The sequence below is a fragment of the Ctenopharyngodon idella genome, chromosome 9 (assembly GCF_019924925.1).
Source record: "Ctenopharyngodon idella isolate HZGC_01 chromosome 9, HZGC01, whole genome shotgun sequence".
In the NCBI taxonomy this organism is placed as follows: Eukaryota; Metazoa; Chordata; class Actinopteri; order Cypriniformes; family Xenocyprididae; genus Ctenopharyngodon; species Ctenopharyngodon idella.
In genome coordinates, this window is record NC_067228.1 from 28,061,392 (window position 1) to 28,086,933 (window position 25,542).

Sequence of the window (25,542 nt, forward strand, 5' to 3'; positions counted from 1 at the left end):
GATGATATAGCTGTCCTTAAGTGGGCTCAGTCTCTGATCTGATTGTTGGTCGTTTCTCACTCATATTGATATGACTGTACTGCCAGTAGGAGTGTATTTGTATATGTCCAGAACTGCAACATACACTACACTGCCCCTAATTTTAATAGACAAGACACAGGCTCTATTCCAAAACCTAGAGGGCTGCCTACATATGCATCATAGGTGAGCTTCCTACACAGAGCTGTTTCGAAAGGTAGGCACCATAAAGCCACCACATTTATCCTTCATGGATAATAAAATCGCACGATGCACTGCAACAAAATCCATCTTAAATTGCATCACATTTACCATTGCTTTGTAAAATTTTGAGTTCAAAATCAAGTAGTTTCAATAGTAATCTGTGCAGTTGGGAGTTTCAAGTGGTTCAGGTTGGTCATACAAATGTGCCACGTTGGCTGCTTTGTTTTAAAGTGACCTTTATGTGAGCTGTGCTTCATGCATCACTACTATTGACAATGGACATTTTTTGTCAGCAAAATTTCACAGAAGTTTTGCTAATGTGACCACACCTTAAGTGATTAGAAATGTAGATTATAAATATACAGTGCTCAGCGTAAATGAGTACGCCCCCTTTGAAAAGTAACATTTTAAACAATATCTCAATGAACACAAAAACAATTTCCAAAATGTAGACAAGACTAAGTTTTATATAACATCTGAAAGTAAGGTTAATAATATAACTTAGATTACACATTTTTCAGTTTTACTCAAATTAGGGTGATGCAAAAATGAGTACACCCCACTGAAAGTCTCTGGAGCAAAGCTAAATTTTAGACTACAAATGTTTAATTTAACAAGAATTCAACCACAGGTGAGTCTAATTATTCATTACACAGGTGTCCAGCAGACAGCTGACTATAAAAGGGTGTTAAAACCCCTTCCCATTTCATGCTGTCAGCAATGGCACCACATGGAAGAGAAATGTCACAAGACCTAAGAAAGAAAATAATTTCTTTACACCAGAAAGGTGAAGCCTACAAGAAGATCAGCCTAAAACTTCACTTATCAGTCAGACTACTGTAGCAAAAGTGGTACAAAAATTTTAAAAAGATGGAACTGCAACCATCTCACAGAGGCGTCCAGGTCGTCCACGGAAGTTAACACCACGACAGGAGCGTCTTCTGATGAGAAGGTTGAAGAAAATCAGCATGCAAGTTCACTGCAGTTATTTAAAGAAGTAGAAAGCCAAACTGGGGTGACTATTTCCCGTGACACAATGCGGCGTACACTGCAGAGGAATGGCATATTGACCAATTTTTGGGGGAAACGTTTTGCTAAATGTTTTGCGAGCAAACTAAGTTTCTTGGGGAAAGTAATAATTTTGCAAGAAAACAAATGTTTTCCTCCCCCCTGCATATTATTTCTATTTCTATTCTATTATTTCTTTTATTATTTGCAAGAAAGCGCCAACAGGGTCATCAGGACCCAACATTGAGTTGAGGGGTTTTTGTACAGTATCCTGCGTATTACTTTGCTAAACAGCAAAAAAAAAAAAAAAACTACTAGGGCATGAACTATTGATTTGCCTACAAAATTATTTTACAATTTTACCTGTATATTATTTTAAAGCTTCAGCTATAAAAAACAATAGTCCATTGTACAAAACAGCCAACTAGCAACAAGATGAACATGGCAATAATATTGCAGTACTATTAATACTGAAGTCCTCTGAGGTCATTTCACTACAACTGATAACTAAGACGCAAGATGACAGCAGTTGCATTTGTATGAATCAAGAAAGTGAATATGAGATACGTGATATGAGAGACATGAAAGTAGCAGCGATTTCGGTCAGATATACAGCATTGCCATAGACAAGTGGGAATATTAGGAAATATTTGACCACTGAATGCAGCAACTGACCAATCAGAATCTACTATTCTAAAATGCAGTGTAATGAGAATTATATTTATGTTTCTGTTAGCTTAGCAAAGGGCTTGATATGTCACTCACTTACTGTATGAGGTTCGGATACTGTTTAGAAGGTAGTAGCCCACAGTATGTATAGAAAGCAAGGCAGCTCACTAGTTGTGGAACAGAGCCTCACAGTCTTTCCTTTACACAGTTCACAACCCTTCGCTGCAGATATACAATATATAAATGTACACTAGGAGATACTATGTATGCTCAAACAGCATTGAGACCTAGCTGTCCATGTCAGTGTGACTGTAGCCAAAGCCCATAGAAGGGCCCTGGGTAAGTACAGTCTCAGTGGAAGCACTCTGACCTTATAGCAGATGTGGAGATGTTCAACTTAACTTAAAGGTAGGCCAACATCAGATTCACTCATCTTTTTTTTGCGGCCTGGACAGGTGAGAAGACAATGTCCCAACTAGAGCTGGGACAATAAATCAATGCATCGCGATTCGTGGATAGATTCTGAGATTTTCCGAATGCATTGTGATTCTCTCTCGAATCGATTCTGAGCTTAGTTTTTAATAGCAGATGGTGCTCTAGGCTAGTTTTTTACCGCACGCTTAAATGCTCACGAAGAAGAGCGCTCGTGTGTTCGGCTGAATCTGAGAATGTACTTGCACCTCAGAATGCTTATCTTTTTAAACAGCCCACTGCAAACACCCTTGTAATTCGCTTCAACCTTTTTGAACTTCATGAATGAATATATTATAGAAGGTTCAAGTGGTGTGTGTAAGGAATTGGAAGCAAGCAGAGTAAGGCTGTGTATAAAGCACGCAGTGCCATCTGCTGTTAAAAACTAAGCTCAGAATCAATTCGAGAGAGAATCGCGATGCATACGGAAAATCTCAGAACTGATCCAGAATCATTTCTCGATTCGCAATGCATCGATTTATTGTCCCAGCCGTAGTCCCAACTCATCCAAAGAGTCAAGAAAAGTAATTTGCTTGAATGAATATGTGTAATAGAGATTTGCAATTGGCAGCTTGACAGAATTTAGACATTTTCAACACCATATGTGCATGAAATACTAAGAGAAAATGTATTTTAGAGTTATGCCAGTTGAAGTGAAGAAGATAATCGTATAATTGTTTAGTAAAGAGTAGACTTGGTCAAATTAATAAATAGCAGGCAACAGTTTACAATTGGTCCAAATCTCAATCCTACAATCCTAATGCAAATCCAGCAATCTAATGCAAAAGAAAAGAATGCACACGTACACAGTTTGAGCTAAATCCTCAATCAATGTTTGCCATCAAACACTCAGTACTTTATTAATACTTCTCCAGCAAATCCATCATTGTAGACTGTTGCCTTCCTCAGTCCTAAGGAATTGAAACAGCAGCTAATGAGATGTAAGTACAACAGACACTATCAGGGGCCTCTCAGAGAAGTGTTTGCGAGGGTCCTGATGTGTCTGACTCTAGCTGGCGCAGATGCTGAGCTCTACATAAATGGCTTGTCTTGTCTGACTTCCTTACCCACCAAAGTTGAGCAGATTACGGCTGTGTTCACCGCTGCCACCAGGCAAAAGGCATGGGACCATTTCTCAAAAGCGCAGCGCAAGAACATAGACATTTGGCGAAAGCAGTGCGAGGTTGGTATTTTTCCTCCCCTTTTGTCATGCTGACTCTACATCAGGGGTCTCAAACTCTGGGCCAAGATTTTTCATTACAAATAAATTTTCAGTTTGGCGCCAAAGTATTGCCCTAATGTTTAATAAAATTCAAGGTTGTAAAAATACGTTTTGTTGTGAATGTTCAACTTCCCCCGAAGGAGAACATCACCTGGCTAGTAGTAGTTTGAGACCCCTGCTCTACATGGTACACTGACACGGCAGCTGTTTATATGACAGTGTATCTTGTGGCTTTTCATTGTACAGACTTGTGGGCCCTCACACAGCAAACATCCCAGTTTTCTAGCCTCTGCTCTTTCGTGCACCAGAGCTCTCCTTGAAACTGCCACCTAGAAAGAACCTCCATTGCTGCCATGGCAACAGATACTGGCAGGATTATAATGATGCTCATCAGTGATTAGCCTGAATTAATTGTTAATAACTCATCCAATTTGAATTAGGTCTCTATGAGGAAAGAAAATGGAGGTGCATGTTAACCTACGATATGCCTGTATGAATCTATCCATATAAACCCCTGAATTCTCTGGAATGCACAATATGGAATTTCCATATTCATAATATGGAACATCACCAGTATGCAAAATTCATGTTAGTGCAAACAGAATACTCAATGAACCTTGAAATATAAAAATCCCTCACTGGTGATAGACTCCAGCTGCAGTCTTTCCTCCAGCCATCTGACTTTTTCCGTGACTGTATATCATGAGCAGTGATGTGAGGACCGAAACCTAATCCTAGAAATACACTGACTGTATTGATTAATTGCTTTAAGTCAAGTCTATGAAAGGATTCCATTTCAGTTCACAGTCGCCAAGAGGTAAGACATCAGTGATGCGGCAGAGTCTTTGGTGCTGTGAGAGGTGAAAGCCAGTCGAGATGCCACCCCTGTGAAGAGTTCTGTTGTTGTTGTTTTTTTATAAAAATAATGTAGCCCTGTTCACACCAAGGAAGTAATAACGATAAAGATATCGTTCTAAAAATCATTCTAAATATAAAAGAATAACAGAGTCCACACCACAACTATAATGATAACGATATAGTTGGAATCACTTTCAGAATGATTTTATCCAGCTGATGAATGATAAGAATCAGAATCCATCCTGCTTTAAAGAGCTCAAGCAATTAAAGTGGCAGACGACAAAACTACAGAATGATATTGTGCACTGGTGTGGACGCAAATATAGTTATCATTATAGTTTTTCTTATAGTTATCGCTCTTGGTGTGAACAAGACTTTAGACAGACAAGTTTGCACTTTTTTAATAAACAAAGTTAAGTACAGATTTCCCAGGTTTTACTGTCTGAATGTTGCAAAAAGTCTTTAAAAAATCATAGAAATAAAGAAGTCATGGAAAAATACTATATATTTTAAAGCTTTAAAATAGGGGGGAAGAGGCAAGTTGCACACTTTTGCACAATTTTATTTTATTTTTTTACTTTTCTTAAAGTTTTTTCCGCTGTTATTACCCATGCCAAAGATACCATTAAAATTACCATTTATATATTGTCAAAGTGGGAATTTACCATTAAATACAGAATCAGAAACCATTTAATAGCTTTCAGCAAAATTTAAACAGAAACACGTGAAATATGCAACATGAAAAACATACAAAAGCAAGTTACATACAAAAATATACTAAATATGCTTAAACAGCCTAACAGAAATCGTAATTTGAAAAAAAAAAGTTGTGTAATTCATAAAAATAAATTTTATGTTTGGTTTTATTGTGTTTACGGACCTTACGGGTGCTTTTACAAGATATATATTGGAATTAGTTTTTACAAAATTACAAAAATGCCTAGTTCTGTCATGAAACTCTAGATGGCACAGGCTGATGGGTTCTTAACGCAAACTGATGATATTCACAGCGTTAACTACTTGGCACAAGCTGATTGGTTAATGTCGCATCTGCAGCCAATGAGCTTGCTGCTCGACATTTAAATGGCTGTTTAGCATTCACTATAGCAGTTTCTGCACACTTTCAGAGTTTCAACAACAGCAATAATCAATAGCAGCAGCAATTCAGCAGCAAAAGCATAGCAGATCTATTCCGCCAAGACCAAATACATTAACACTGTCATATCCATTACCATGCTAAAAATCTTCTGAGAGTATATTATTTCCATTTAATTAGGTTTTGAAGTAGGTATTTTAAACCAACATACACAATCACTGCTAGAAAAAAGAAAAAGTATTTTGGACTTTTGACTCAAAACCTTATTTTTACTGAGATATAGGCCTTGTGACAGTGTCCCAGTGTGACAGCTAGCCTCAGTCTAACCCGTTTTGTTGGCTAGTAATTGCTTTTTGTGAATGCAGTCTTTGTAAAAGGAATTTTAAAAACCTTACTGCATTTTCCCAAAAGACTATAAAATGCTATTGGAAAAGTCTTGGAAATTCATTGGTCAAAAGGTGTGGGAACCCTGTAAAATAATATTGCGAGAATTGGAGAGAAATATGATATCAGAAACAATCCAGAATACACTTGTATTCCTCTGATACTACTGCTTTCAAGAAACAGATGAAAGTTCAGGCGACACAGTGCTAGAATAAGATGTATTCAATCACAGATAAAGTAAAGCTCAAATGCACTCCCTTTTATAGAGTCAGATCTGCAAGATTTCACAGTGGTGGCATTAAACGTCCTTTGTGCTGATCCCTATAATGGCTATCAGAGGATCAGTGGGCTTGGAAGTTTGTGTAATGTGATTTTTACGCTCCATTTTCAGACCTAGACAAATGAACTTTCACTATTGCGCGGCACTGAGACGGCAGAGCCTCCGTTTTCCCTCTGGGTTGTATTTTTAAGTTAAGGAATCAATCACCAGAGCCCGTGCTTGCCAAATCATTGCCTGGTTTTTCATCAGAAGTTTCCAGGTTAAATTAGAGTAAAATTGCAGAAAAAAACATTTGATTGATATGTGTGATTTTCATATGTTACTGCTCCATTTATACAGCAAATGAAACTATAAAGTGTGTCCTTGTAGAATTACTCAGAGCAAGAGGAAATGTTAATGTGTGCAAAATGTAATCTTTAATCATTCAAGGTCTCGGACAGAAGCCAGTAATGGGATGTGTGTGTGTTTGTTTGATTTCTGTATTGTGCTCCATTAGGAGCTGAGAAATGCTCACAGTGAAGAGATAATGGGAATACGAAGAGAAGAGGAAATGGAGATGTCAGATGAAGACTTGGAGGAAAACCCCTGCAAAAAGATCAGAATGGAGGACTCGGGTAGGCCTGTGATCAGCCACTGATTATCATAATCATGATTCACTAGGATACTGGAGACAGGGACTGATTGTGCCTAAAACAACCCTAGACATCTAGTTTATATACGCCGATTTCAACTGTAGTTTTATGTTTAACAGAGCTGTTTTACACACATGCAGTGCAATTAAATTGATCAATAAATCATTAATAAAGGCAAATGGTGAATAAGAGGAATATGTAATGCAGTGCCATAGAGAGCTTTGTTCAGTGCCCACATAATTACATTTCATTTTAGGGCTCAACAATATGGATTTTTTTCTGCTAAGCCAATAGATTTTTACTTGACCTGCAAGCATTTTCACTTGCCCAACAAAAAATAAATATTACCATTCAAAGGTTTTGGATCGGGTCGGCACCGATAGCCTCATGGGCAGCAAATCGACATATAGCTCCGTTGCGCTTCGTGCAACCTGAGTTCGAGTCACGGCTCACGGATCTTTCCCGAACAGCATTTAAAAACAAGAACAGCATTTACTTGAAATAGAAATCTCATAAAACAGATAGTTCCGGCCTTTGATTCTGATTGGTTGAGCCGCGTTCAAAGCCGATGTAAAATTCCCAAAAACATACAGTACAAACATATGTTGCTGCGTGTGTCTTAGCAATGTAAACATATATTTTGTTCATTGAAGCTTACTGCATTATGTAGAAGAGTATTGTGAGAGATATCGAGTGACCGAGTATTACCTGCATTCAGATTTAGCATTTTCCTTCAGGTCAGTCCTGTTCATAATAAAAATCCGTTTGAATGTCCGCTGTGATCTTGTCCTTTTAATAGTTAATGGGTTTTCCCGTGCCCTGCTGACACTGACAGCACTAGTCAAAGCACTTGTCATTTGCGTCTGGTTCCGTGTTCACAACAAGTTTCAATATAAAAGTCTGAATGACTCGTTCATAAAGACAGTCTTTGCTGCCATCTAATGGAAATAAATGTAACTTCTGTTGCTGTTCATGGTCAGGGACTATTTTCTTCAGTGGAAGGAAGGCTTTTAATGATTTTAATTCATGAAAGTTGCATTGATACATATTTTTTGGCTTTAATATTTGAATTGTGTAGTAACCGTTTTATAAAAGCAATAAGCCCTGTGAAGCCGTGGTTTACAGTGAATTTACAACAGGTAAGGGGGTTTTAGGCACTCTGCTCCATGTCATGCCTAACAACAACCCTTAGCTGTTATACATTCACTGTAAATGACAGCTTCTTGGGGCTTATTGCTTTATTATAACATCATGAATGTTTTTTATTGTTATTTTTGATCAATTTAATGCATTCTTGCTGAATAGAAGTATCATATCTTTCAATCAATCAATCAATCTATACAAAACTTACTGAACCCACATTTTTGAATGGTAATGAATATTATATATATATATATATATATATATATATATATATATATATATATATATATATAAGATTTTTTTTGTATTGTTCTCACCATGTATGCATGCTGAAAAAAGATGGCATATGGTGCAAAAATTATTTGTGTATAATTTTTCTAACTCAATTTGTAACTGACGCTTTCAACGCTATATCACAAATCACTGAGTTTCACACAATTTCAACAATACCTTATCAATATCTACTGAACTAAACAAGTTTTTTTTTTTTTTTCATTAAATCAAGGAATGATTGAGAATTATTATTAGCCTTATAGTCACTCTCCAGAGATGGACTTTTCCTGGTGGAGCAGTCGACTTCAGTATATAAAAAAAAAAATGATAACAATACACTTTGCAATACACTTTAACTATTTGTTAACATTATGGCTAAAATGTCCTATAGGATCAGTGCTGCACTCTCACTACATCTGATCATGTACATGTGTTTTAATGCCTTGAAAATGACAACATCTGGTTTGCTACAATTATTCCTTGATTTACTGAAAAAAATAAACTTGGTTTAATGTCAACCACAATCACCCTGTTAGTCTCTAATCAAATCAGCTCCGCCGTAACCACTTATATATTTATTAGGTTTATTTAAACAGAGCAATCACTCCTTCAGATAACCTTGAGTACAACAGCATTTGTGCTGAGATATCAACATGAGTGATTACACTCTCCTTCCTGCATGTATCCCACAGCAAATCTGATTATGAATGATATTGCTTCAGCAGAGAACGGCAGCACAACGTGTCAGGGGATTCTGAGCTCAGCGATATTTCATGACCTGTCACAGCACACTAGCTCTGGCTCAATAAAAGAAGTATTTTCAGTGGCAGGAAGGAATATCTAATAGTTGAGATTCTCTGTTGACACAGCAGAGACTCAGCACATTGACCAAGTTGTTATGCAAACTTCACCATCAATTTCAGCTATGAATCATAACACTTCCTCTAAAGCCTGCCACCGTGACTGCCATGTAGGTATATGCTGATTCAACCAGAAGGATTGATGTTAGAACTTGTCTTATATGCTGCATGTTAGGTTAAGCAACAGATCATATGTTGCAACATGCTAGAAGAGAAAGCTCGTTGAAGACCACTACAGGCAAAATCATAGATTTTTTTTCTGGACAAATTGGAGATTTGGGCTATTTGGCTTTCCATGTTGTTTCAGACTAGTGGAAAGAACACATCCAAAATACACTTTTAAGTGTTTATAACAATTTTATCTATTTTCATCTGTAGATTTAAAAGACAATACATATCTTTAGAGGCGGTTTTCTCAAAATGAGTTTTTTCCTCCTACACTGAGTCAGAAATCTCCATTTCAGTAGCACTTACACACACCAATTTTAAAGTTTTGTTAATTTCGAAATTTCTAGGTTTCTAGATTTTTACAGAGTGGTTTGTTCATATATAATTTGCCAGATTTTCTACAACGTTATCCCTAAAAACTTTTTTATGGAGTTATATCCAAAATCCCCTCCATAAAAACTCTAATATGTCAACAAAATGAAACGAGAATGCTCAACCCGGCTTAATTCAATGTTCGGATTTCTGTTTTGGCAATGTATGTAAATTAGCGCATACTTAATCAGCCTTATTTGCATCTTTAAATGTAGCTTTTAAGAACTCTTGTAATACAAAAAAAGTTTTAAATTTCTATTGTAATCAATCAGCTTTAGAAGTATAATATCTAGTTATTTTTTTTATTAACCTGAAGTATTTTTACCCTATTCACCATGAAATCAAAATTGACAATTCTTGTTGCAGTATGTTATAAATAATTTATCTGTGCACATATATATATATATATATATATATATATATATATATATATATATATAAATTAATGTGTTCTCGTAATCTTAATCAAAATAACTTCCCCTCCCTCTTGCAGCGACATCTCTTCTTCACTGATGATGTGTTTACTGGCGTGAGGGCAGGACAACCTGTCACTCACATGAGATCGACCAATAGCAAACCACAACGATCCAATCAATTCCCGATAGACAAAATCAAGTCCCATCCTGCAGTTTTTTCCTGTTCGAGAAGCCGTTTCATTTGGATATACCACAATAGGGAACAAAAGACTATCACAACATCCAATTCATGCTGACTTACAGGTGGTAAAGATGGTCGACTAGTTTAAGCTAGATTATGGAACACAGTTAACTGGCTCAATCGGGTCTCACCAGCTGAGTCAAGGTGATCTACTAGATATACCGAACACAAAAGTGTGAATTTACCCTATCTATGCCACAGGTTAGGGAAGTTGTAAATTGAAAACATTCTTCCAAGCTCACTTCCTGTCTCTCTTTCTTCCTGTCTGAGAGCAGTGCTGTCTGCGCAGACATGTGCTCTGCGAGAGGAAAATGACAGTCTGCGCTGGCAGCTGGACGCTTACAGGAACGAGGTAGAGCTGCTGAAGAAGGAGCAGGGCAAGGCGTACCGTACCGAGGAGGACCACACACAAGAACAGCAGCTGCACTTCCTGCAGCAGACCATGCAGAACATGCAGCAGGTAATATACACACATCAGCAGCAGTTTTAGGGTTCAGTCTCAGGCTGGTGTCCTGCTTGCTGTTACTATATTATGCTATAATCCTATTCAAAAGTTTAGGGGTTGAAAAGTTTTTTTAATGTTTTTCATGTTTTTAATTTCTATCAAAACAAAAAACATCTTACTGACCCTAAACATTTGAACAGTAGTATATGTTTTTATAGTTGTGGGTGAATTAGAGGTACATGCTGATGCGTCTCTCAGCGGGTGGGCGTTAACAGCCTCAACGACTCAACTTCCTGCTGACACTGCATGTTTGATATTATTGTCCAGTCATTAGAGTCATGAATCATGGAGTGACCAATTAGATCACACGAAAGAAGAGGCAAGCTATTATCCTGCTCTAAACCTTTTCTTTATGCTGTTATGTAACCCTGTAAAGCCTAACATATTAAAATAACAGTCAGAAATATATATATATATATATATATATATATATATGAAGAGTTCAGATGCAAAAGTTGCTAAACACCACCTCCGTCAAAAATTAGATAATTAGATGTCAGCAAAAGCCTCTAAGTCCACAGAAGAAACCAAACGGAAGACGTGAATCAAATCATATGATTTCAAGATATAACAAAGCACTCTCTTTTCTTCAGTGATTCTGCTTGTTAACAGCAGGTGTTCATCACTAATGCTTAATCATCGCTTGATTAATTGCTTAATTATCTCATTAACTTTAACTCTGCTTCAATGTTATTTTAACACTGTTTAGAGAGGGACCAAATGTACTCTGAGCAGAGTTGATTTAACTCTGGGGATTTTACTGTGTGTGCTTATAAGCCGGCTTTCAATTGCCGAGCTGCAAGTTTTTATCATGTTTTGTCCATCGTTACAGTGGCAATGACAGGATTTCGCGAGTAGCAAGTAAACACAACAGTGTTCCTTTTGCTGCTGTAAAACTGACAGAAACAGACGTTTTACTATGTCTTGTTGTCCAAAGAGGTGGACTTAGAAGTTTTTGCAAAAAAAGCACACATGGACTTCAAAAAGACAGTCAAGTTTGTTCAATACCATTGAATTGACTAATTGACTATAGTGACATTTTTAAAAATAAGGCATTTCAATAACTGACCTTTTCATTGCTACTAAAGTGAAATTACCGAACCTAAACATAGTAGCCTGGTTAAAATAATGCTCATTTAAAAGAAAACATGTCAGATGGTCTACATGATACAGTAGGCTTTATAGGCTTAAAAATCACTGGTAAAGTTGTGGAACATGTTTGTCCCGTGTCCGAAGAATCAGAAAAGTAGCATCTTACACAGTCCACTCAATCTCAGTTGATGTTGGCGAAAGATCACATCGTCACAGCTGAGATTAAAGATCCTCCTAAATAGTAAAACACATTCCACACATTCAAACATACTCAAAGCATCAGTTATGCGTGAGTGTTCAGCATGCTCGCACGTCAGCGCTCCATCTGGAACACAAACACTCACACCTCCGTTAATTAGCTGTCAAATCAGCTTAAATGATGATTGGACACAGTGTTCTTCATGACGCAGGCTGTCATAGTGCAGCCATTAAACCAGGCCCCGGTGAGCTCTTGTTCTCATTCTGTCTCTCTCGCTCACTATCATTTTACATTGTGCAGTTGCATTAAAGGCTTTTATGTACAAGATCAATACTAATGTAAGAAATGAGTATCCTTTTGCTGAAAGAGAAAGATGATATTTAGATTTATATAGAGTGCAGTGGACTGTCCTTATTTAATTGAAAACTTACCAACCCCAAACTATTTTTGCGTTAGTACATATATATCTTTATCATATGTTACGTCGCCATTTGTGGACTAGAGGTACAACGGAACATTAACATTTTAATATTCAATTTTTTTTTCTTTTCAATACATGCTACAAAAAGCTGACCACATGAACTTTTGAACAGGCATAAAGAGCTGACTCAGTCAACCTCCCTAACCCACCGCACCCCTCTTTATTATCTTTGTTGTATGCTGTTCAATAATGTTTATGTGGTGTTTGTTTTTTGAGGGCACCATGCAGCCCCACACGCTGCTCATTGTTCCAGCCATCTGCTTTCTGTTGCTCACGATGCTGTTTGTCTCCACAGCAACTGCTTCGGCTACAGGAAGAGCTGAAAGGGAAGGAACTGGAGCTGGAGCAGGCCAGAGATGAGCAGCGCTACCTAGAGGGAGAGGTCCTCAGCCTCCGGGAAAAGGTTGGACAGACTTCTTGGCCATTTTGCTGAATAATCTGAATTTACATACACATAATAGTATTATACGAGGGCACAAACAATGGTTATGAGGAGCACTGTTGGGGGAGCTACTTTGAAGCTGCAACTACTCAATTTAAATTTACCCTTAGCTACACTACAAGCTTATTATTTTGTAAGACTATTATTTTGCAATCAGAACAGTTATATGGCAGAAAACAATTCCAATTATGGTGGCATCATTAAACCGCATTTATTTCCACTAAATACCACCAAGAAAATTTGAAAAAAGCCATAAATTACTGTATATAACTGAGCAGAAAGTTTGTCGAGACAAACTTATAGTAACAAATACAGTCTAAAAACCAATGTTTTGGCTCAAAAACACATCTTTAAAACGTTTACATCAGTCTTTAATAAGGAAATAATGTTTAACCAACAAACTTCACTAAATCAGATTAAATTAATAATTTGTAGCATAAACAATTTTTTTTTAAGATGATTATTCAAAAAAATTAAGCTGTTCCAACTAATTTCAGCATAATTGAGCAGTGGCACTGGAACCAATTAATCGTATCTATTTAAGTTCAAATTAACAGCTAGCATACAGCACGGTTTTAGATTGTATTACAATATTATTTAGTTTAGCTTTACAAAAAAGAAGACTTGAAATGTCACACAGACATTTGAACTTTTACTTTGCCTTTGACTTTTACATGACCCATCTAAACTCACTTAATCGGACTTCTCACTACAGAAGCTTGTTTCTGCCACTGAATAAACATACAAAAGTTAATTGTGAATTTTTATCTCACAATTCAGATTTTTTTTCTTGCAATTGCAAGTTTATATCGACTTTTTTCCTCAGAATTGCAGGAACTCGCAATTGCAAGTTATAAAGTCAGAACTGTGATGTATAAAGTCAGAATTATGAGATTATATCAGAATTGCAAGTTTATATCTCACAATTCTGAGAAAAAAAGTAAGAATTGTAGGATATAAACTTGGAATTCTGACTTTTTTCTTCCAATTGCAAGTTTATATCTCACAATTCTGACTTTTTTCCTCAGAATTGCAGAATATAAATACAGTTGTGAGTTATAAAGTCAGAATTGTGAGATATAAACTCTGAATTGTGAGATTATATCAGAATTGTGAGTTTATATCTCACAATTCTGACTTTTTTCCTCAGAATTGCAAGATATAAATTTGCAATTGCAATTTATAAACTCAGAATTGTGAGATTATATCAGAATTGCAATTTTATATCTCACAATTCTGAGGAAAAAAGTAAAAATTGTAGGATATAAACTCTAATTCTGACTTATTCTTGCAATTGCAAGTCTATCCCCCAGTTTCACAGACAGGGCTTAAGCTAGTCCTAGACTAAAATGCATGTTTGAGCCATTTTAACTGTAAGCAAATTGCACTGACATATCTTAAAATAAGTCAGTGCCATTGTTTTGTCTCAAGATACACACCAGTAATGTTTTTTTTCTGGTGTACTTTTATAAAAGCTACTTAAATGGCCTAATTGAACTAAGGTCTAATCCTGGCTTAGGCTAAGCCCTGTCTGTAAAACCGGGCCTATATCTCACACATTTATTTCTCAGAATTGCAAGTTTATAGAAAAAAATTGTCAGAATTGTGAGATAAAAAGATCACAATTACCTTTTTTATTTTTTTATACTTTGGTGGAAACAAGCTTCTATATCTCACTGCTTCATTTGAAATAAATAGTGAAAATTTTAAGCAAGCTTGTTTGATTAGTTCACTTGGCTGTAAAACTTCACATGCAATACATGTTGTGTCACTATATTTTACTGTCATATAGTTTAGTGTGTAACATTCAGTTACTTCCCAGCACTGGCAGGGAGTTAGTTTGTAGAGGGGCACAAAGCCTTATGTAAGCCATTAAGAGCACTGTTCGCTTCAGATATACTGCATTTTGGCAGTGTCTGCCTCTTCATGTGTGACAGCGGGAAGCTCTGCAGCCTGGGGTCACTTACTGTCCTCACTCCCTCTGTGCATGCAGCAAGAAACAACTCAACATGGCAGCAGGAGCACAGGGTGCACACACACACACCTGAAAACAGAGACATGTAAACAGCAACACACGAAAAAGAGCAGGACAGTTTTTCGTCTCAAGATGAATATGTTTTGTTGTGGCTGGGGAAGGGGAACAAGGCTACGCTGGAGAGCCGGGTTGTTCTTCATTTCTACACTAGGCACGCATAGTCATATATGCCCAGTCTATGAAAATGATATAGATACAACACAACAGCTGCATGTGGAGAAAACATACACAATGGCCTCAAAAAAGAGACAGCCACACACAAATGTTGGCCCTAGACACCTTGTGAAATTTTACGCTAATGTAACCAGGGTTCACTTGTGAAAAAGAAGTACACTGTAAAAAACTTTATAGTTCTTTATAGCTTTTTAAAGTGTAAACTTTACACTTTATAGTACTTTTAAAAAGACTAATTATTATGGAAATAATATACTTAAAAACATATTCTTGAGCGTTAATTGCAATTAACTGAAGATGTATTATAGTTTACATTTATATTAAATGCAGTTAGCTGAATGTTTTTGACCCATTTAAGTAGTACATCTTTATATGTAATTCCACAATTACTTCTATTGTCTTTGAAATATTGTTAAAGTATACTGCTGAATGTACTGACATGCATTTAAAGGATTAGTTCACTTTCAAATGAAAATTACCCCAAGCTTTACTCACCCTCAAGCCATCCTAGGTGTATATTACTTTCTTCTTTCTGATGAACACAATCTGAGAAATATTAATAAATATCCTGACGCATCCGAGCTTTATAATGGCATTAATGCGTTACCAAATGAGTATGAGCTGAAGAAAGTGCCTCCATCCACATCCACCCATCATAAACATATCCCACACTGCTCCGGGGGGTTAATAAAGGCCTTTTGAAGCGAAGTGATGCGTTTGTGTAAGAAAAATATCCATGTTTAACAAGTTATGAAGTAAAATATCTAGCTTCTGCCAGACCGCCTTCCATTTTCGATTACGAGAAAAAGCGGAATTGCCGTCGCTTCAGTTAATTTTTTTCCGTAAGTTGAATAGGGAAGGCATAGGACGTAGCGTAAGCTTTTTGAACTGCGTTTCAAAAGTTTTACACTTTCTTCGTAAGTTGAATACGGAAGGCGGTCTGGCAGAAGCTACATATTTTACTTCATAACTTGTTAAACATGGATATTTTTCTTATACAAACGCATTACTTCGCTTCAGAAGGCCTTTATTAACCCCCCGGAGCCGTGTGGAGTACATTTATGATGGATGGATGCACTTTCTTCAGCTCATACTCATTGATCCCGCTCACTGCCGTTATAAAGCTCGGATGCGTCAGGATATTTATTAATATTTCTCAGATTGTGGTCATCAGAAAGAAGAAAGTCATATACACCTAGGATGGCTTGAGGGTGAGTAAAGCTTGGGGTAATTTTCATTTGAAAGTGAACTAATCCTTTAAGGTAAACTAAAAACTTTACTTTAAAGTAAAATGTTAAATTTGACATTATTAAAAAAAGTGCACTTTTTGTGTTAAGAAACAGTCATGAAAATGTTTTATATAATTTCATTAATATATTATCTCCAAGCACAGTTTTTCCAAATATACATTTAAGAATTGAAGTACACTAAGGGCACATTCAATAGTTAATTGTACATCTAATTCTAAAAACACTCTAAAGTTAAGCTACTTAGACTTAACATTCTGTCTCTGTGGGTGCCTCAATACAGGTACCTCAATACAGAACAACTGAAAACAGATCTTTACAAAAAATAGAGACAGAGTTGTGACATGACTTCATCCATGTCAATTGAAATGTGGTGTCTGCCTTGATTAAGGTCTATAGAGCGGTTGTCAGTGAGGACAGATGATATGTTCTTTCTGTTGCTGAACAGCACAACATGATACCTTATTATTTGTGCCAGTATAGTGGTTTGCCCAGACGCAGGGAATAATGACCAGCCTTGTTTACTCTATTTTCCTAACAGCAGACATTGGTTTGCATGAATGTTATTTGACTGAGATAATAGGAACATCAATAGTCGTGGAGGTCCTGTGGAGCCCATACTATATATGCACTCCTTACCGAACCCGTGAGCAGATGTGAGACGTGTGTACAGTATTTTTAGACCCAGAGGGTGCTTGCTTCCATATTTCATAAATAAGAAACTGCTGTGACCTTCTAGAGACACCCTGGCTGTAATGTATGGAATCACAAATGTGTTTCATTACCCCATTTCTCACAAGCATCCATTAAAAATGTAGTATCAACTTGGCACACTCAAGGCCAGTCTGAGGTTTCCCAGACGTCACACATTAGGCTATATTTCCACCCACCTATATTTATGCGCATTTTGGAATATCGCATTAAAAAAAACACTAGATGGAAACACCAAGATGTGCATAAATTCTAAAAATGCAAATAAAAAAACGTATGCACTCAACTGAGTCGGAGAAATTTTTTATTCAATAAGAAGATGTGCATAAACTACGATGGTAACGTATAAATTCCTCAATGCGCATCAAAAAAATCATGAGACTTTGCGCAATGGGACGGCATAACTGGACTAACCAGTGGACTGATCTCGTTGCACAACATCTGAAATGCTGTTTTGGTCATTCTGAAATGCCTCAGTCTGTCGTCCAAGTGGTTCGGTTTAATTACCTCCAGAACTGTCTTGTTTTGTTTTGCGGAAGTAATTTATTATAGGCTGTACGGAAATTATTATATAAAGTGGTTTCTCCTATTGCAGCAACTTCCATTTTTCTTGATATTTAGCACCAGTTTATCAGGAAGTGACAATTTTGTTCTCTTCGACTCACTGGATGGAAATGGTGCTTTATTCGCAAATGTTTTATGCGATATTTCAATTTTGCACGCAAGTTAAATTCGCAACTTTGGATGGAAACATAGCTACTGTCTGCAAAGCTCCTTCACAGCTGCACTGCAAAATGGGATTGGGTCTGGAAATGAGTATTTCTGTTCTTTCTTGACAGCTGTTGAACGCCATGGAATCGGTTGATTTGACGAACCACAACTCTGAAGGGCATGAAAAGGTAAGTCACTTGGTGTCCATCACGTCACTGATGTTCACCAGTGAGATTAGTCTGCACACTTCAAAAGAGGCATGTGAACATTGCATCATCCCTTCATTACTCTTCACACCATGAGTTCTCTGGCAGGAGTTAATTTTAGCCTACTGATCTGTATGTTTAGTGAGTGTATGGCCTCCCTCTGCTTTTCTGCATAGTATAAACACTCCCAAACTGAACCAGTTCTGACAAGAGTGTCAGCTGCAGTGTCAGAAATTAACTTTTTATTAAGGTGCAATATTTGCATTCAGGAACTGAATTTCACAAATTTGTAAATTTTTTCTAACCAAAGAAAAACAGTGTCAAACACTGAATCAAAAGAAATTCACAATTGATGTAATTCATAATGGTGACTGTTAGCCCTCTGGTCCTTTTCGGTCAAAACTGACAGAAACATTTTACGTTTTGAAATTGTTTAATTTTTTGCTTCATCAGAATGGGATGACACTTGATGAGTTTTGTCGCATTAGCTATGTGAACACACAAACAAATCATGGACATGATTCGGATATGTTAAAGGGTTGAAAAAAAATAGTCACACTTGGCTCCTTCGCGGTCAAAAATGACTGACATAGGAAATGAGTAGCAAATACGAAAAAATACGAAAACTCAGAGAATCTTTTGGTGGTACAAACTACAATTCAGCCACTGTGCCGAAAAATAGTGCACAGCAATGAAGGGGTGACACTAAAATGTCAAGAGTGCAAAAGAGACATCCACCCCCCACCCCCCTCCCCACACACACACACACACACACATATATATATGAAGTAGCCTGACTATAACACAGAACAAAAGTGTGAAATAAAAACAATAATTCAGCCACAAAGCAGTAAAAAAACAAACAGCCAGGAAGAGGTTACACTCTAAAATATTGAGAGTACAAAACAGACACACCCACTCAAACACACTCATAGACACACACACATCACACTGTTATACGCACACAAATGAACCAGTGTGGCTGTAACAATATGGTAAAATTGAGCCAAAAGACTCAAATAAGAGGTTGAAATCAGATCAGACCCAGATTTATTAAGCTGTAACAAAACAGTCTGTTCATTTTTGTTATATTTGTATTAAATTTTGATGATATATGTAACAAAATGTCCTCAGGTATAAAATTCATGCAAAAACTGACACTTCAAATCAACATTTCAAAAAAAAAAAAAAAAAAAGTAGTCTTTGAGAATGGTTAAGTATAAATCCAAATCCACAACTTAATAAAAATAAATATTTATGTCTAAAAACCACTACAGAATTTATAAGCCACTTTAGAACTATATAGGAATCTGGTAGCTACACCATGGTATTACATAAGTTTTTTTTTTGTTTTTTTTTAATCCTACCAGATGGCACTAATCTACCTTCAAAAAATTGGATTTTAAATGCCTTGTCTCTATTTTTACATGGAATACTGTTTTAACTGAAAAACAATTTAAAAATATATTAGAAACAAATTGTGTATTTTTTTCAATGGGGAAAAATAACTAATAAAAATTATATAAATATTGCATAGTAACATAAAATACCCTCAAAATTTCAAATAATAATCAAATATTATTGAACAAAAATATATTACATTGGTTTTCCTGAAATACAAAAAGGTTACATTTCAAGGCTTCTGTCATTTTTGACCGTGAAGGAGCCAAGTATGACCCCTAAACGAAGAAGACCAGAGGGTTAAATCTGTTAAATATTCCTATCTATTAAATCTATAAAACTATGAAATCAAATACTAATGTAGCTGATAGGATAACCCCTAGGTAATAAAGTGCTCTATTTTCTGTCACAGTTGATTGGAGATTTGGAGTCTTTTCTTAACATCCAGTTAGTTCAGATTACTTTTTTCTTTTTCTTAAAACAACACTTCATATTAGATACACTAATTATTCAGCTGCATTTCTGTTACTTCAAGGGCATTTTCAAACCACGTTCATTCGGAGAATTTGATTCAGAACCTGGTATGTTTTCTTCCTCCCTTAGTTCAAGTCATGTTAATATACAGTATATGAATAAAGCAATCACATTCACACCAAAAAGTAATCTTGTCAGCAGTCAACAGACTGCTTATAATGAGAATGCAATCTGACTGAGCAGACCAAAGAACCAACCGATATCCCAATCGATTCCTAACAATGAGAAAAAGACAGATATTATATAAAAACAGATAATAACCATGAGCGCATTTCGCCTCCTGATCTTTGGAGGCGAAATATCGAAACATGCATAATAAATATTTAATAAACAAAAATAAAAAAATATTTATTTCTATCATGTATTTATACATGGTATCATGCCTGAATGTGAAGTAAACTATAAAGTAAAGTTCAGTGATTAACATTACACCATTCGCTACAGACTTGCTTTCTGCTTACTGATCACAATATACAGATTACAGATATATGATATTTGTTATCTATATCATCAGTTTTGTTTCAAATCTACATGCCCCTTCCAAGGTCATAACTCGTGTGTCATCTAGAATTCTGATTATCCACTCATAAATATGACTTAATTCGGTCACTCGTGCTGTGAATTTGTAATTATGATATTTCTGATTCCGCTTTAAAGGAACACTCCACTTTTTTTGAAAATAGGCTCATTTTCCAGCTCCCCTAGAGTTAAACAGTTGAGTTTTACCGTTTTCGAATCCATTCAGCCGATCTCCGGATCTGGCGGTACCACTTTTAGCATAGCTTAGCATAGTTCATTGAATCTGATTAGACCGTTAGCATCTCGTTAAAAAATGACCAAGGAGTTTCAATATTTTTCCTATTTAAAACTTGACTAGTTACTAGTCAGTTTTACTAGTAAAACTGTAGTTACATCGTGTACTAAGACCGAAGGAAAATTAAAAGTTGCGATTTTCTAGGCCGATATGGCTAGGAACTATACTGTCATTCCGGCGTAATAATCAAGGAACTTTGCTGCCGTACCATGGCTGCAGCAGGCGCAATGATATTACGCTTGCACAGGGAGCATGCCTTGCAACCATGGAGACATTTGTGAGAGACGCTGCGTAATATCATTGCTCTTTGGTCATTTTTTAACGAGGTGCTAACGGTCTAATCAGATTCAATGAACTATGCTAAGCTATGCTAAAAGTGGTACCGCCAGACCCGGAGATCGGCTGAATGGATTCGAAAACGGTAAAACTCAACTGTTTAACTCTAGGGGAGTTGGAAAATGAGCCTATTTTCAAAAAAAGTGGAGTGTTCCTTTAAAGGCAGATAAACCCTGGAATAAAAACATTCTGACCAATGATGGGAACTTTTATAAACAAATTTCATTCCATTTTGAATTATTTACTTGTGAAAACAAACTGAACCCACATTTTAAAAATTTAGTTTGATAACAAAGAAACTGTAGTTCTGCTTGGTTAACTTCTGACTCTGGTCAGCAACCCCCATGCACTGAAAAAGGCACGGAAGTGCTCTATAATCCCCCGGAGTGATGCACTTTCTGGAAATAAAGCAATGTTCTCTCTGAGGATATACATGCACATATTGTGAAGTTTTCTTTCAAAAGTTACTGAACTGGAATTTTCCATAGGTCATAGATGGTTTTAGACACATGCTATATGCACCACTGCCTCCATTTAGAGTTTGTCCCCGAGGGTGTCCAAAAATGCACTAAGCAAGGACGTTTGCTATAATTTAGCTTCAACCTCTATGTGACTTATAGCCTGCCATCTTGGCCAGTATCTTGGAAGAAGAGCCTCTTATATGTCAATAGGCATTGATTTCTCTGAACACAGCAGAATGCAGTGCATTTTCAGTAAAGATTAGCACACCCGACCAACTCAACAGTTTGCATGATCCCATCACTCTTTTATCTGCTTTGTGGAGGTCACACTGCATCCTGATGTGTTTTTTTCTTTTTTCCTTGCGTTTGTACAGGGAGTCAATGGCACCGCTGCACTCTACCACCATCGAGAGAAGAATAACGAGGCGGTCATTTGGGGTCCTTTGAGATCAGAGAAAGAGGCTCTCTTGCTCGGTAATTATTCCAACTCCGCTTCATGCCGTTTTGATCTATAAAACATCTTGAGCCGTGTGCTGAGGGGCTTGAATACCAGATGGGCTTGGAGGATTGAGTCCTAGCTTAAAAGCAAAGGAGGGCGAGCAGGTGTAGGAGCAGTCAAGCAGTTGAGCGCAAGGCTGTTGGGCCCATGTCTGAAGCGCTATGATAACAATGACTAGTAAAGGTGAGGGAAGAGAGGTCGGACACTGCAGCAACACCTCAGCCTCTCTGTCATGTTTTTGGATGACGATCCTAAAGAGGAGCTCAGGGGAGCTGTTCTTCTTTTTGCCAGGCGCTTCGTTGGCTCCAGCCCAGAGAAGACCACACATCCTTCGCTCTATCTAATGGCTGCACAACACCCGCTGCTCACAAAGAGGACACATATACTGCATTGATGGAGTAGGGAACGTCAGCCAGGCTCTGAGGCCCTGAGCCAGAACGGCAGAAAAGCCAAACTCATTTGAGCAGAACAAAGTGATGGGACGGACTGAAGAACACAAATTGTTTAAGTCTCCAGGCGCTCCTGTACTAGACTGTTAGCTCTGAAGAGGACATCTAATGCAGTTATTGAATTAGCTATCTCTGTAAACATAATTTTGTATAAGCTTCCACTGCTAGGCCTTTCCAATGAGTTTGTTTGGTTAGATTTCTCATACGAGTATGTGAAAACAGATATGTTTATCTCGGTAAGCACGATGCACTGTAGCAGAACAGAGACGTATGGTGCCGGCTCAGCTGTTCTGCATTTTATAAAATCGGAACGGACATCTTGAGACTCCTCTTCCCTCCCCAAGTGTAGCTCTGTGAAAGTAGGTCTTGCAGAGGGAATTGAATGAGGTTCATTCGTAATTGGCGGCGTTACGGCATATAAATCAAGGAAATAAATATTGGCTCAGGCCCTTCAGGCAAGGCACTATATCCTGTGCCTCTGCATCAGTGCTTTACCTTTGCAGGACCTCTCTAAAGTAATCAGCTTAAGTGGGGGTGGGATGGGGCTTCTGCTTCAGGCGGTATATTTATGACCACGCGGCTGCGGCTCTTGTCTTGCCACAAGTCAGAGACAGCATATGTTCATTCACAAGCCTGTTCTGTTGTCTGTCTCTCTACACAGGAATCATTTCAACCTTCCTCCATGTCCACCCATTTGGAGCCAACATTGAATATCTGTGGTCTTACATCCAGAGACTTGATACAAAGGTGATTATTTGTGTTAATTAGTTACTGTCATCAGTTACCCTCATGCCATTGCAAACCCATAAGACTTTGGTTAATCTTCGAAACACAATTGAAGATATTTTTAATGAAACCTGAGAGGTTTCTGTCCCTCCATTGAAATTCCAGGTAACCAAAAATTAGATTCATAAAGGTTATAATGTTGTCGTAAAACGTATCCATGTGAATCGAGCGATGTAACACAAGCAGGGCCTAAAACTAACTTTTTTGCCACACCTGTTAATGGCCAGTTACTTAAGAAAATGTACCGGCCATAAATATGTTTTTCCCGGCCATTAAACTGTTTTTGCACAAACAGGCAGTAATGACACCAAAATTTTAGATTCCAGTGAAAATTCACAATTATCTATTCCAATTTTGACTAAAACTACCAGCCTAACTAATATGAATTTAACACATTATTAAAGAGACAAGTAAAAGGTCAGTAATAAAATAAGAACAAATAATCAAATTATAAGCAAAAGCACAAATAAATACAATATAACAAAGAAATAAGCAGTGCTTTTCCGGTTTTTCAGCTGATTTTCAGGTACAGAAATTTAATAAAGTAAGCAAATGTAAAATAACACTGCATAGTCTTCACTGTAAATCAAACATCCTTATTAACTAATCCTTATTAAAGTTAGAAAAGTTATTCAGTCAAGAGCAGCGAGCGATTTTTTTTTTTTTTTTTTTTTTTCCTTTGTTGTTTGATTAACACTAACAACTCAGACTGCAGCAGGAATATTAGGCTGCTGTCACTTTAAGACATAACCGACTATGCTTATTAGGATACTCGCTATTTTTTGACATGATTTTGTATGAATTTGTCCACTCAAGTGCAAGAGGACGTGAAAGAGAGCTCAGTTTAGTATTTGCACGCTGTCTGAGACGCGGTTCTCTGGGCGCGCGCTTCAGATCTTTGCGCACAAAACTTTCCACACAGCGCTCGATGGAATGGAATGAGCTCCCTTTCACGTCTTCTTGCACTTGAATATTTAAATTGTCAAGGCTTAAACTTTCGTGATGATGCAGCACTGGCCCGTCAACTGTCCTGAGCGTCGCTCACGTTTGTTCACGTTTATGCATTGTTAGAATTCGCAAAAATGTTACCAGCCAACTGGCGAGTGACACAGTTTCATATACTCGCCAACACCGATTTTTTACTTGCATTTGGCGCTTGGCGAGTATTTTAGGCCCTGAACACAAGTATTGTGAAGCGATATTGCTTTAAATGAATGAACAGATTTAATGTAGGCTTTTATTCACATATAAACACACATAGGCTACATAGAACGCATAACATACGGTAAACACAGAAGCTCATGTATGTGTCACATGCTAGAACAAACCTCATTGGTTCTCATGCATCAAACACAGCTGAGCTTCCATTTACCATATGTGATGTGCTTCATGTATGTGTGGTTATAATTATTTAGATGTAAATAAAAGCCTAAATTAAATCTGTTCATCATATAAAGCGATTGTGTCCCTTTAGGTTTCATAAAAAAAAAAAAATTAAAAAAAAAAATCTTAATTTGTGTTTCGTAGAGTAACCAAAATCTTGTATGTTTGGAACAACTTGAGGGTGTATAAATGCTGACAGTTTTCATTTTTAGGTGAATTATAATTTTAATTCATTTACACATTATGGCAATGAATGTGCATGCAGGATTAACAAAAGATTAGAAACAATCTCATTTGAGTCAATATGTTAAATAAGCCATGTGTTCGTTATCACTTTGACCCTTAAATACCTTGAATTCAGATATTTGGACTCGGGTAGCCTGGTGGAGCTGGACCAGTCTACAACATAATGCAGATTTCATGTGTCAGATGTGGTCTTGAGGGCACTGGATGTGTTCTGACATTTTGCACAGTGGCACTTACCTGCAGAAAAACCTGAATTTGAATCCCGTTTGTGACATTTTTTGATCCCCATTCCTTCCTGTCAGCACTCTCACTGTCTTTATAAATAAAAGCCCCAAAATAATAAAAAGTTACTATTATAATATACTACTATAGCATTACTGTATATGTTATTATTATATTGTATAATATATTTAGGCAGTAAATTGTCCTGTGAATCATATTGAGTAACAGATTTCAGACAAAAAAAAATGTATCAATTCGTCTGTTTAATATAATTATATTATATTATATTATTA

At 36.9% G+C, this 25,542-nt stretch overlaps 1 protein-coding gene across 2 annotated transcripts in view; it reads left to right on the forward strand.

Annotated features, from left to right (window-relative positions):
* The window catches only part of enox1 (ecto-NOX disulfide-thiol exchanger 1), a 131,281-nt gene that overhangs the window by 102,101 nt on the left and 3,638 nt on the right, over positions 1–25,542 (forward strand). For both annotated transcript variants that reach the window (XM_051906328.1, XM_051906329.1), the window contains 7 exons: positions 3,447–3,553; positions 6,707–6,824; positions 10,591–10,775; positions 12,888–12,995; positions 18,041–18,100; positions 22,039–22,138; positions 23,274–23,359. In XM_051906328.1, the coding sequence (XP_051762288.1) occupies positions 3,447–3,553; positions 6,707–6,824; positions 10,591–10,775; positions 12,888–12,995; positions 18,041–18,100; positions 22,039–22,138; positions 23,274–23,359 (764 nt within the window). The remainder of the gene's footprint in view (positions 1–3,446; positions 3,554–6,706; positions 6,825–10,590; positions 10,776–12,887; positions 12,996–18,040; positions 18,101–22,038; positions 22,139–23,273; positions 23,360–25,542) is intronic.